Source organism: Pan troglodytes, chromosome 16 (assembly GCF_028858775.2).
Source record: "Pan troglodytes isolate AG18354 chromosome 16, NHGRI_mPanTro3-v2.0_pri, whole genome shotgun sequence".
Lineage (NCBI taxonomy): Eukaryota > Metazoa > Chordata > Mammalia > Primates > Hominidae > Pan > Pan troglodytes.
Window position 1 is genome coordinate 91,056,410 of NC_072414.2, and position 13,338 is coordinate 91,069,747.

General features: G+C 39.8%; 2 protein-coding genes across 58 annotated transcripts in view; one reads left to right on the plus strand and one right to left on the minus strand.

Annotated features, from left to right (window-relative positions):
- The window catches only part of TTC23 (tetratricopeptide repeat domain 23), a 111,160-nt gene extending 101,333 nt beyond the window's left edge, over nt 1-9,827 (minus strand). For 5 of the 40 annotated variants that reach the window (XR_010151549.1, XR_010151546.1, XR_010151544.1 and 2 more), the window contains exons 1-3: nt 9,652-9,770; nt 7,666-8,294; nt 2,231-2,425 (exon numbers count right to left, since the gene is read on the minus strand). The gene's annotated coding sequence lies outside the window, so the exon portion shown is untranslated. Of the gene's footprint in view, nt 1-2,230; nt 2,426-7,665; nt 8,295-9,651 lie in introns of all 40 variants that reach the window. The other 35 variants (XR_010151552.1, XR_010151550.1, XR_010151545.1 and 32 more) reach the window with 19 other exon arrangements.
- The window catches only part of LRRC28 (leucine rich repeat containing 28), a 136,688-nt gene continuing 132,785 nt past the window's right edge, over nt 9,436-13,338 (plus strand). For 2 of the 18 annotated variants that reach the window (XR_010151816.1, XM_001141916.8), the window contains exon 1: nt 9,838-10,038. Coding sequence is in view for 1 of the 18 variants with exons in the window: in XM_016927511.4 (XP_016783000.1) it covers nt 12,443-12,450 (8 nt within the window). In the remaining 17 variants the exon portion in view is untranslated. Of the gene's footprint in view, nt 9,609-9,825; nt 10,482-12,304; nt 12,451-13,338 lie in introns of those variants that run through there. The other 16 variants (XM_016927514.4, XM_063795440.1, XM_063795436.1 and 13 more) reach the window with 14 other exon arrangements.

Below are 13,338 nucleotides of genomic sequence, written 5' to 3' on the forward strand. Positions count from 1 at the left end.
GTGAGAATGCTAGAGAGGCTGATCTAAAATGCAGGTGGTGTTCTCATTCCTGGGTACCTCCTAAAAATGTTAAAGGTCGGCCGGGCATGGTGGCTCACGCCCGTAATCCCAGCAGCACTGTGGGAGGTTGAGGCATGCAGATCACAAGGTCAGGAGTTCAAGACCACCCTGGCCAACACAGTGAAAACCCGTCTCTACTAAAAATACAAAAATTAGCCCAGTGTGGTGGCATGTGCCTGTAGTCCCAGCTACTCTGGAGGCTGAGGCAGGAGAATCACTTGAACCAGGGAGGTGGAGGTTGCAGTGAGCCGAGACCACACCATTGCACTCCAGCCTGGGTGATAGAGTGAGACTCTGTCTCAAAAAAAATAAAAATAAAAAATAAATAAATAAATAAAAATGTTAAAGGTCAATACTTCAGGTTTAACAGGAAAGCTTTGCCTACACCCTGTTGTACAGAGACACAGTGCTATTTGAGATCCTAAGATGTTGGCTAACTTTTTTCTAATAACTTCTTGCCTTATGCTTCCTCATCTGTTCAACCCCACTGGCTGATAAGATGACCATTTCAACAGGTGCTGCAGTCTAGAGAAAGAGCAGTAGCCAGAGATGGAGAATCTGAGATTCAAGAACCTGTGCTGTCCCAACTACCCATGCGATTTGGGCAATACCAACTAATATATACATAACACTTCATACTTTCACATATTTTATCTCATGTGGCCCTTACAACCATGTAAGGTACAGAGGGTAGGTATTATCATCCCCATTTTATAAATAAAGATGATGAAATGAACCTAAATCAGTTGCACATCACACAGCCAGAATTAGGACCCTGGTCTTCTCATAATTTGGGGGTTTCCCATGACATCATCCTGCCTTTCACTGACCACAGTCTACAGCAGTGGGAAGCAAATGCTGTTGCTTTGGAAACCTAAGCCTGCATTTTAAAAAGTGATCATACATTTTTATAAACAGGAATGCAACATCTTCAATAGATTTAACTATATTTTCTTATCTTTCATTTAGTGGGAGGCAGAAAAGAAAGTTTAAAGATGAAATAAGTAAGAGGCCCTGCAGTATTTGTTATTCTGGGCCTCTGAACCTAGTGTTAAACTTCGAAATGGATTTAACTTTTCTTTTTTGGCTTAATTGTAAAAACTGGTTTGTCTCATGCTGCCTCTTAATATTGCATCCTTAAAAGAGAGGTTATATTTATTCTGAGCACTCATAGGCTCATCTAACTTGTATATATATATTTTTTTCGCCAGTTAAAAAAAATTGAGCCATCATTTTAAAATTAGGAGTTTCACATGAAGATGTAGATTTTGGGGTTTCTGACTTCCTTTGAAAACTCAGAACACTTGTCAACACTAGATCTATGCCACCACAGGCAATAATCAGCTAGGGAAGAGGGGGAGCTGCCCTGGGGGCAAGGGTACTCTCCAGTTTGCCTGTTGCCACCAATCCCTATTGGCTACCGGACATGAAGGCAGCAAAGTCGTTCCCATTTGTCATTGTTCTTGTGTCTTATTGTAGGAAAGTAGATCTCTGTATCCATTTCTCTCTTTCAAAGTGAAAGGCCAACAGAGAAGGATATAATTTTCCTGGCCAACACCACTCATTTTCTGTTATTTCGTCTAATCTAAAGCACCACTGACTATAAAGATGCTGCTTTTTTATACACCATTTGACTTGCAATTGTAACGTTCACTCTAATTTCAGAGATGTTCAAATGCCAAAAAAAATGTACGTCTCTGAATCAATGAAAGGAGGAGGTATGTTACCTGTCTGGCTTCTAGAGGCATTTGAGTCTGTGGCCTTACTTTAAATGTATGTGTTTCAATGTATGTGGCATCATACAGTAACATCCTCAACATAAAAACATGCTTCTCAGGCAGGGCGCGGGGGCTCACGCCTGTAATCCCACCACTTTGAGAGGCTAAGGCTGGCAGATCACCTGAGGTCGGGAGTTCGAGGCCAGCCTGACCAACATGGAGAAACCCTGTCTCTAGTAATACAAAAAATTAGCCAGGTGTGGTGGCACACACCTGGTAATCCCAGCGACTCGGAGGCTGAGGCACAAGAATCGCTTGAACCCGGGAGGCAGAGGTTGCAGTGAGCCGAGATTGTGCCACTGCACTCCACCCTGGGCAACAAGAGCGAAACTGTCTCAAGCAAACAAACAAACAAACAAACAAACAAAAAACATGCTTCTCAGTTCACTTACTTTGAGTTACATGCTTATCATCAGCCACTTTTCTTTGTAGTAGCTATAGCTGGGGCTTAAAATTTCATCAGACATCAGCCCAGGTCCCACAAACCATCCTCTTCTTGCCAGGCATGGGTTCAGCTTTCTAGGTCTCTGAATCACAACTGCCAGTGACACCTACTCGGTCAGTTGATACTGTTCCTTCTGCCAGACCTGCCCAGTAGAATGTTAAAGCACATAATCAGCCCCAGATCAGGGTGTTAGGAAGAAGAGGTCTGAAGTGGAGTCTCAGTCTTCCAAGTGGTGATGTTCAAAATAATAACTGAAATAGCAGGAGGGCCAACCAATCTATATAGGTGCCAACTAGGCTGGAGCTCGGTTCTGAAGGTCCCCTGCTTTTCCAGGTGTGAACCTTTGGATGCTGACTTGTGGAGAGATGTAGGGGAGCCTGAGGAAGGGGCAGGGGCCCTCAGGGCAGTGGCTTTTAGGAAATAAGAAACCTCATCAATCAGGGACAGTGGCTCATGCCTGTAATACCAGCACTGTGGGAGGCTGAGATGGGTTGACGGCTTGAGCCGAGGAGTTCAAGGTCAGGCTGGGCAACATGTCAAAACCCAGTCTCCACTAAAATTGCAAAAATTAGCCGAGTGTGGTGGCGCTCAGCTTCTCCCGCTACTCGGGAGACTGACGGGAAAGGACTGCTTGAGCCCAGGAGGCGGAGGCTACAGTGAGCTGAGATCACACCACTGCACTCCAGCCTGGGTGACAGAACAAGATCCTGTCTCAGAAAAAAAAAAAAGTTAAAAAAAAAGCCATTATGACTAGTTTCTCAACTAGTGAAAGTGTACGCTAGTTAAGAAGCAACCTTACCCATATGTAAGCTAACGCACTGGAAAAACACCCTAAAAAGATAAAAAATACCGAAAAAATAGTGATAAAAAATAACAGAAAAATAGAAAATCTGAATAGATCTATAACAAGTAAAAAAAATTAAATTAGTAATTAAAAATATTTATACAAGGTTAAGCCCGGGCTCAGATGGCATCAGTGATGAATTCTACCAAACCATTAAAGAAGAAACAGCATGAGTATTTTGAAAACTCTATCAGAAGATAGAGAAGGAAACTCTCACTTGTTCTATGAGGTCAGTATTACCCTGATACCAAAGCCAGACAAAGACATCACAAGAAAATAACAAATGAATATCCTCCATGAATATGGACACAAAAATCCTCAACAAAATATTGGCAAACCAAATCTAGCAACATATACAAAGGATAATACATTATGATCAAGGGGAGTTTATCCTAGAAATGGGAGGTTGGTTTAACATCTGAAATCATTAATATAATACACTATACAGTAGAATATGGTCACAAACCATCTGATCATCTTGATAGATGCAGAAAACACATTTGGCAAAATCCATTATCCAATCATGATTAAAAAAACTTCCCCAACCTGATAAAAGGCTGATAAAAGCCTAATTTTACAAATCAAAGTGGATTAAAGACTTAAATATAAGACCTGAAACTATAAAATTACCAAAAGAAAACACTGGGGAAACTCTCTGGGACAGTGGTCTGGGGAAAGACTTCTTAAGAAAGATCTCAAAAGTACAGGCAACCAAAACAAAAATGGACAAATGGGATCACATCAAGTAAAAAAGCTGCTGTATAGCAAAGGAAACAATCAACAAAGTGAAGAGACAACCCACAGAATGGGAGAAAATATTTGTAAACTACCCATCTGACAAGGGATTAATAACCAGAATATATAAGGAGCTTAAACAAAACCCAATAGGAAAAAAAATCTAATAATCTGATTAAAAAGTGAGCAAAAGATCTGAATAGATATTTCTCAAAAGACATGCAAATAACCAACAAGTATATGAAAAAATACTCAACATCACTGATCAGCACAGAAAGGCAAATCAAACAACAATGAGGTCATCTCACCCCAGTTAAGATGGCTTTTATTAAAAAGGCAGTAACGGATGCTGGTGAGGATGTGGAGAAAGGGGGACACTCATACACTGTTGGTGGGAATACAAGTTATTACAGCCACTATGGAGAACAGTATGGAAGTTCCCCAAAAAGCTAAAAATAGAAGAACTACCATATGATCCAGCAATCCCACTGCTCCATATATATCCAAAAGAAAAGTATATTAGAGATATCTGCACTCCCATGTGTACTGCAGCTCTATTCACAACAGTCAAGATTTGGAATCAGCCTAAATGTTCATCAACACATGAATGGATAAAAAAATGTGGTAGATATACACACAAAACAGAACGAAATCCTGTCATTTACAGCAACATGGATGAAACTGAAGGATATTATACTAAGCGAAATTAACCAGGCAGAGAGAGACAAATTTTGCATGTTCTCACTCATTTATGAGAGCTAAAAATTAAAACAACTGAACTCATGAACACAGAGAGTAGAATGATGATTACCAGAAGCTGGGAAGGGTATTGGGCAGGGAGGGAAAAGTGGGGATAGTTAATGGGTACAAAACGTAGTTAGATAGAATGAATAAGGTCTAGTACTTGATATCAACAACAGGGTGACTACAGTCAACAATAAGTTATTGTATATTTTAAAATAACTAAAAGAGTAGAATTGGAATAATTCTAACACAAAGAAATGATAAGTGCTTGAGGACACGGATACCCAATTACTCTGATGTGATTACCATACATTGTATGCCTGTGTCAAAGCATCACAAGTATCTCATAAATATATACACCTACTACTATGTACTCACAAGAATTAAAAATTAAAAAACAAAACCAAAAAATCCTGATTTACAAAAACCTAAAGCTAATATCATACTTAATGGAGCATGTTTGAATGTTTTCCCTCTAAGATTGGAAACAAGGCAAGAATGATTTCTCTCACCACCTGTAGTCAAGGTTGTGGATATTACACTCAGAGCAACAGGCAAGAACAATAAATTAAGGCATGAAGATTAGAAAGGGAGAAATAAAACATTATTATCAGCTGACATAACCCTCTATGTAGAAAATCCTAAGGATTCCACAATAAATAAACAAATAAATCGCCCCCCCAATTAGAACGACTAAATAAGTTCGGCAAGGCCATAGCATACACAATAAATAAATAAAATTGTATTTTTATATGTCAGCAATAAATAATCTGAAAATAAAATTAAGAAAACACTTTGATTCAAAATAGGATAAAGAGAATAAATATGTAGGAATAAATTTAACAAAAGAAATACAAGACTTGTACAATGAAAATCATACATTATCGAAAGAAATTAAAGATCTAAATACATGGACATTCCATGTTCATGGATTAAAAGCCTCAATATTAAGATAGAATACTCCTCAAATTGATGTATCGATTTAATGTAATATCCATCAAAACTCAGCTGTTTTTTTGCAGAAATTAACAAGTTGATCCTTATTATGGATGAATTAAGATGGAAATACGAGACTAAGAATAAATAAAACAATCTTAAAAAAGAAGTTGGAGGACTCACACTTCCCTCATACACTCTGGTGGAAATGTAAAATGGGGAATTCACCTTGGAAAGCAGTTGTGCAACACCTTGAAAAGTTACACCCAGAGTTACCATATGACAGTAATTCCACTCGTAGATATACACCCAAGAAAACTGAAAACACACGTTCATACAAAAACTTGTACCCATCTTCATAGCAGCATTATTCATAATGCTAAATACTGTACTGTATTTACTGTAATACAATCACAATTAGTAAAATTAAACACTATATTTAAATACTAGAAGAAATCCAAATGTCTGTTAATTGGTACTGTTAAATAAAATGTGGATTATTACTTAGCAATAAAAAGGAATGAAGTAATGAGACATACTACAACATGGATGAACCTCAAAAACATTATGCTAAGTAAAAGAAACTAGATGCAAAGGATCGCATAATGTGTAATTCCATTTACATGACCAGAAAGGGTAAATTTATAGACAGAAATTTTTTTAGTGATTGGGGCTGGGAACCAGGACTTGCCTGCAAATGGGCACAAAGTATTTTTTTAGGATGATGAAAATTTTCTAAATTTTCTAGGATGATGAAAATTTTCTAAATTTTCTAGGATGATGAAAATTTTCTAAAATTGGAATGTGGTGATGGTTGTGATTTTCTAAAACAATCATTGAGTTATATCCTTAAGACAAATGAACTTTATAATATATAAATTATACTTTATTAAAGCTGTTAAAAATAGCTATGAAACCACAATGCAGTTTTATGTGTAATTCTGGTTTTTATACATATTATGACAAGACTTTTATAAAGATGGGGCAACCATGATTCCCCAAGACAATGTGGCAGCGGTCCCCAAAAATCTTAAAGAAGTAAACTCAATGCTTTCGAAGACTACAAAGAAGTGCATCAAAATTTATATTATTCAACAATGATAAGGTAAATGTATTCGGGTAAGAAGCATGGTTACTAACCTGTGTGCCAGTATTTACACAGCATGGGGCCCCTTAGCTTCTGGTCTCTGCTCTGGTCTAGCCATCTTAAATTGCACTGTCAGTTTTATTGTCTTCAAATATTACTTTCATAAGGGGTGCCTCCTGTTCCAAACACAGGACCAAAACCCCTGATTTTGGAAATTCCGGCTCTTTATATTTCTCATGCTGCTTTTTAAAATTTGTAACCAAAGTTTCCAAATGAACCTTCTGCCGCAGTCAGAACCAACTCTTCCTCAGGCTGCACGTATTTGCTAACAACTCACTCACTAGTAGGGATGCCACTTCCCTTATTTTTCTCTCTGAAATTCTGCCCATTGCTCAGGCCCAAATTGAGTCTTACCCATACTGTGAAGCCTTCTCTGAATAATTCATTTCACATTGAGCTGAGCTCCTGAAGCACCTGTGCTCTACAACAGTCATCTGGGCATTAAGAACTGTTTAGAAGTTTTAGTTTAAATGTTCTGAGCCTCATTTGTCCCTGCTCTTGAGGGGCTGGATTTTATTACTTTATATTCCCCTATATGGATTAACACAGGCAACTTAAGAAATAGTCATGTTCATCAACGTTTCCTTGATAAATTCTTTTGTATTTGTTTTAATTAAAAATGTCATTTTTGAAATATGATTGCTGGATTTTTTTGAGAATTTACCCTTACATGCTGATTCTGCTTCAGGTATCTGTAGTATGTTTTGTTTAGCCATTAGCAGATCTGTCCCTGGAATCCCTAATCCACAAATATACACAAAATTTGGGTTCAAGCAACTCTATTTTCTCTTATATCTTTTAATAGATATATTATCTATTATGCCAGGTATGACAATATACAAACAAAAATATCCATTTAAAAATTACAATATTACTAAATGTCCTTCTAAATCCACACTTAAGCAACAATAACGAAGCACAGTTTCTTAAAGTAGAAAACGATCTATAGTTAATCTTATTATCTTGCCTCCTTTACCTTTCAAAAATCCACTGATAATCTGGGCATATGCTTTCAAACTTCACCCTAAAGAGAAAAACGCTCTCTGAACACTCTTCTTCCTGCTGTCTTTAAATTGTGCCTGTATTTTCTCTGCTTTTCCTTTGACACTCAATCACTCCTTTAAAACTTGTAAAAAACCGGAAAAGTTTCTGTAACTCTCCAATCTCCAACTATGTCGTAAAATCCTTTGCCAGTGTACCCAGTCTGCTGGAGAGGCTCACCGTTTCTTTTTCGAGCGAATTACACAGTTGTCTTGGCAGCGTGATTTGCCCTCTGGTTCCTGCTTTATCAGTTTGGTGATTCTTTGTACAGATTGATAACCATGAAAAAGTCTAAAGTAGGGCAGTTCCGGAGCAGCCTTTTCCCATAAAGCAAGCGGGTACCTCACTAAACTCCAGGCAAAAGAATGAATGATAGAGCACTCACCAATAGCGAGTGGAGAAGAGTATTTTGTCGAAGTTTGCAAACCAATCTTTGGGAGCCAGAGGTGGGAATTTTAAAATGAGGTCTTTTCCTTGGAATTTTCTTAAAGTGGTATCGTTGCCTGTTGATATTGAAGTTTGTCAAAGAACGTGAAATCACCAGCTTAGAGGATTTTTTTTCCCCTTTAAGAGAGACAAAACGTGCGAATTGATTCTCTACAAATTGTGAGAACTTCTAAGAGTGGGGTCATAAAATATTGTCAAATATAATAACTTGGTAACTTTTGTGTCAATGTGGGGAGGAGGTGAAGGTTATTTTAACATGATTCATTTTTCATGATCAAATATCAGATATTAATCACTGAAAAACAGTATTCCCCATTAAAAAAAAGAAATGAAAACTAAGAGGCTAACATTATTTTGAAAAAACTGTTCTACTGTTAATCTTTTTGCTTTTTTGGGGGGTGTAACTCTTCATATATTAGCAGCAAGTCTTATTATTTGGGCTGACCATTAAACACCGTATCTTTGTTTTTACACAAAATGTGGATTTCCTCATTTTAAGACCAGCAAAAAATTTCTGAGTGCCACGAATTCTTAGGTATTCCGAAACTATCTTAGAAATACATGACATATACCAACCATGCTGTATACCTGAATAGCTCTTGAAGACCAGATTTAATAGATAACTGATAATTTTTATTATAACTCATACCTTGTTTTAAAACCAATGTTTTTTATTTAATATAACTCTGCTTTCTAGGTTATTCATCTCTATGAATAATTAAGTCAGCAACTGTGAAAACTACTTCATTATAAAGTTAAAGTTCCTTGACAAGGAGCCTCGCAAACTCATAGACAGGCTTTTCACAGAACAAAAAATATCAGCGGTTGCAGTAGAGGATTATACTATAAAATCTTCATTTCAGAAGGAAATTTGTCATATTAATGAGACACTTTAAAAAGTGTCTTTTAAAAATGTTTCCGAACTATGCTTGCAAGTATTTTTAACAGCATAAAGCCCTCACTCATGCTATTTCGCTGACATAATAATTTTCGTCTTGAAGAAATACATATTGACGGCCTACTCAGTCAGGCTAGGAAGTGTCATTGTATTTAACTCTCTAAATTGTTCCTGACCTTTTTAGCAATCTTTACTCAAAATAAACCTTGGGTGTTTGAAGGGCAGAGACTAGGTTACGTCCTCCTCATCTTTGTTATCTACCAGTTCGTAGTGACCCCTTAAATCCGGTGCTTAGACTCACTACTTGCTAAATAACGTTGGCTTCGTTACATAAACCCACTGGCCTGTTTTTCAACCGTCAGACTGGCGCTGTTAGTCCCTGTGTCACGGGATTGCTGTCAAGGGTTCAACGAGATAATCTATAAACAGCTCTTAGAATGAACGCTCAACGTGGGATCATTGTGGTAATCCCTCAACGTGTGCTACTGAATGAGAAGCCGAGTGACTGAACGAATGTATGAATGAAGGAACAGGTCAGTAACTGGCGGTTCCCGAAGTTGGAGCCGACTAAATTACCCCTTCAAGACGCTAAGCAAAAGCCACTCCGTCGACATCAAACCCCACGCCGGAGCCGGAAGCAAGAGTAGAGCCGCGGGCGGGGCCAGCAGAGAGGAAGTAGCGCTCTCGGCCAATACACAGATCGCTTGGCAAACGAGCATTTTCCCGCGCCTATCGTGAAAGCGCGAGAACACAGGGGATTATCGCGAGGTTCCGTGCTCCTCTCCCGCTCCCTCTTCCCCAGTTCCCTGTGGCGCGGGTTCCGCTCCACCCCCGGAGCCCCGCCCCCGACGCCCAGCGCTCCGCCCCGCCCTCGCCTGGCTCCCTGCCCCGCCCCGCCCGCCGTCCCCCGCTTGGCTTCCAGCGCCGCTTGCGCTCCGGAGCGCTGGCTCTGCTGGCGCTGAGGTGAGTAGAGCTGTCCGCCTCGTCGGGTGATTCAAGTGGCAAGGCTCTCTGACCCGGCCCCCCGGCGGGGACGCCCCAGACCTGGTCCTGCCAAAGCGTCCGGGTCGCGGCGAGTGGGACAGCGGAGCCGTCCGGGCCTCGGGTGGCCACAGCTACCGGGTCCTCCTCCCACTCTGCGGCCCGCGGCCCCTGGGACCCGAGAACCCTGATACCGGGTCCGTGAAATCCCTGCTGCTGGGCTCGCTGCTTCCCAACTGTAACGATCTCAGTGGCTGGCTAACTCGGGCGAAACGGCGTGTGTTTTGCCTAAGACTCTGCCAGTGTTTGTCACCACAGCTGAGAAAATAGCCTTTTACAAATGCTTTTAATATGTAGCTTATAGTTCTCTAGTCTCCAGCGTTAGGAAATTGGAATGCGTATTCTACTAAATTGAGTACGGGGAGGTCAGTATAAGGGACTCCTTTCTTTCAAAATACTCCTTAATATGTGTGGAATTTTGTTGGGAGGTTTTTGATTTTTTTGTTTTGTTTTTAATAATAAGATAGATTGGTGTTCACCTGTCAGAAAGCTCGTGTGTAGGTGCAGCTGTATACAGCTGATATTAAGTAATACTATTTGCCTTAACTACATAAGAGGTAGTATAACTATACAAGAGGTAGTTTGCTTAACTAGGTAAGATGTAGTCAAGTGAAGTGGGGTAAGAAAATTACCTTGTTAAAGGCTGTGTATGGCCCGTGAATGCATACTGCAAAACTGTGAGCATTGTTGATGCTTTATTGCTATTATTGGCAGTTTTAGGATTTCATTTGTTTAGATTTTATCTCCCAAACAGCCTTTGTAGCAATTTTAACAGAGTGTTATGGTGTTTTTGAGGCAGCCAATCCCAGCCAGAACATTGAGAAGGAAAGCCGTCAGGTTACAGGGACTGTCTTATTGAATCTTCTTCCTTCAGTGAGTGTGGTTTTGCATTATAGGGCGGCGGTGCACACGCTTTGTAGTCAGTCCACCTGCGATGGAACTATGGCATGTTACCCTCTGAGAAACTCAGTTTCCTCCTCTACAAAACGGGCTACACAATGTCTATTGCAATGCATGGTTGTAAAGATTAGACATCCTTGTGGCATGTAGCAAGCTTATAGGCTCTATCCGTGGTCTTGACATAGGTGGATGAAAAATCAACCTTGCAATGTTCTTCCACATGTCATCAGATATTAGAAGGCCTACTTTAAAATTTTAAGTCCCTGGATACATGTGCAGAATATGCCGGTTTGTTACATAGGTAAACGTGTGCCATGGTGATTTGCTGCACCTATCAACCCATCACCTAGGTTTTAGGAAGGGTTACTTTTAGTTACTGTGCTAGATGCAGGTATGCAAGCGTGAAGAAAACAACGCAGTCCCTGCCCTCAGGATTTCTAAATAAGTTTCGGAAGGGTTTATTTACAGGCTTTTTGGCTTTATTGACAATAGACAGATGCAACGATAAATATTTAAATGACAAATTGTGAGGAGTCCTACGAAGAAAAAACAAACAGCCAAGTTCCTCTGAAAGAACACCAGGGGAATTACTTTGGGATAGGGAGTGATTTTTTTTTTTTAAGACTGAGTCTCGCTCTGTCGCCCAGGCTGGAATGCAGTGGTGCGATCTCGGTTTACTGCAAGCTCCGCCTCCCGGTTTCAAGAGATTCTCCTGCCTCAGTCTCCCGAGTAGCTGGGATTACAGGCGCCCGCCACCAAACCCAGCTAATTTTTGTATTTTTAGTAGAGATGGGGTTTCGCCAAGTTGGCCAGGCTGGTCTCGAACTCCTCACCTCAGGTGATCCACCCTCCTCGGCCTCCCAAAGTGCTAGGATTACAGGCGTGAGCCACTGCGCCCGGTCTCGGGAAGTGATTTTTATGTTGAAATCTGGAGAATGATGGGACATTGCTTTCTAGGCTAAGAGGAGACCAGCAAGTGCTATTAGGGGTTTAGAAGCTTTGAGGATTGGAAAAGCCCAGAAGCTTGGTGAGAAGCCAAGCTTGGAGAAATGGTGGGGGCAGATGGTGAGGCACCCTCAAGGCCTAGTATGAGTTGATTTTCTAAGTAAGAAGTTTCTGAAGGGTTTATTTAGTAAGATGTGTGCCGAAAAGAGTGAGATGTAATTGGATGTACATTTTTAAAGGCCCATTGCTGGGATTAATGTGTTGAAGTGACTAGAGTGGACACAGGGAGACTGGTAATACTGTTGGCCAGGCAGGAGATGACTGTGGCTTGTGGTTTTGGCAGATGGAGAGATTTGGATGGATTTGAGATGTATTTGGGAGATAGAAGCCACTAGCCTTGTGATAGATTGGAGGTGGTCAGAATATGAAAGGATGGAATCATTCATGACTTCCTGCTTCTCCGGCTTGAGCCACTGGGTGGATGGAGAGGTGAGCCATTTACTGAGATGGGAAAAACTATGGAGATTCGGATTGATGATGAAAATGGAAAGCTCTTTGAATGTGTTAAGTTTGAGATGGTTGTGAGACATCTAAACTGCTAACAGTTTCCTAGTTCAGTGAATAATTACCTATTAAGTTTCACTTTCTACACAGAATCATTGATGTTATTTGTAGTCTACTTCCCTTTGCTTTACAGGTAGGATAATTAAGATGTGGAAAAATTATCTTGCACAAAGTCACATTAATATATCTCATAAAATAGGTGAGTAGGTGGAGTAAATGTGGGAAAGTATTGGATCCTTACGTTGCTTTGGAAATAGTATTTCATACTTTGCCTTTTTATATAAAATGGCAAGTGCTAGCTCATTAGCCAGGAATTAGAATTTGAAAATAATAAAATATAGCCAGAAAAATTACAAAACTCTTGTTTATTGAAAGCTTATGTTGCTGCCTTTTGTACTAATTTGGTATTAATTCCCAGTGAAAATCACTTTCCTTAAGAAAAAAAATTATTGAAAGGTACTTTCCAATAGAGAGTTGGGAAAAAGGGCTGAGGAAAACAGTCAAATCATTAAGCAGAGCTCAACTTCTTTGTAGTTGTTTCAGCATTTCCTTAGTATCCTGTGGAATCTTGTGAGTCACTGTCTGTGAAGAACCCAAGCTTTGAAATCCACTGGACCTGGCATCAAACCCTTGCTTTTATCCCCTGTGACGGTTTAACCTTGGACAAATTACTGAAGCCTTGAGTTTGTTTCTTTTTGTGTTAACTGATGGTAAAGTTTGTTTTAGCTCTGTGCCTAGTGGATAAAATGGCAAATGTTACTTGTCTTCTTGCCCTTGTCAATTTTGGAGCTAGAAGAGAATTTATAATAATCT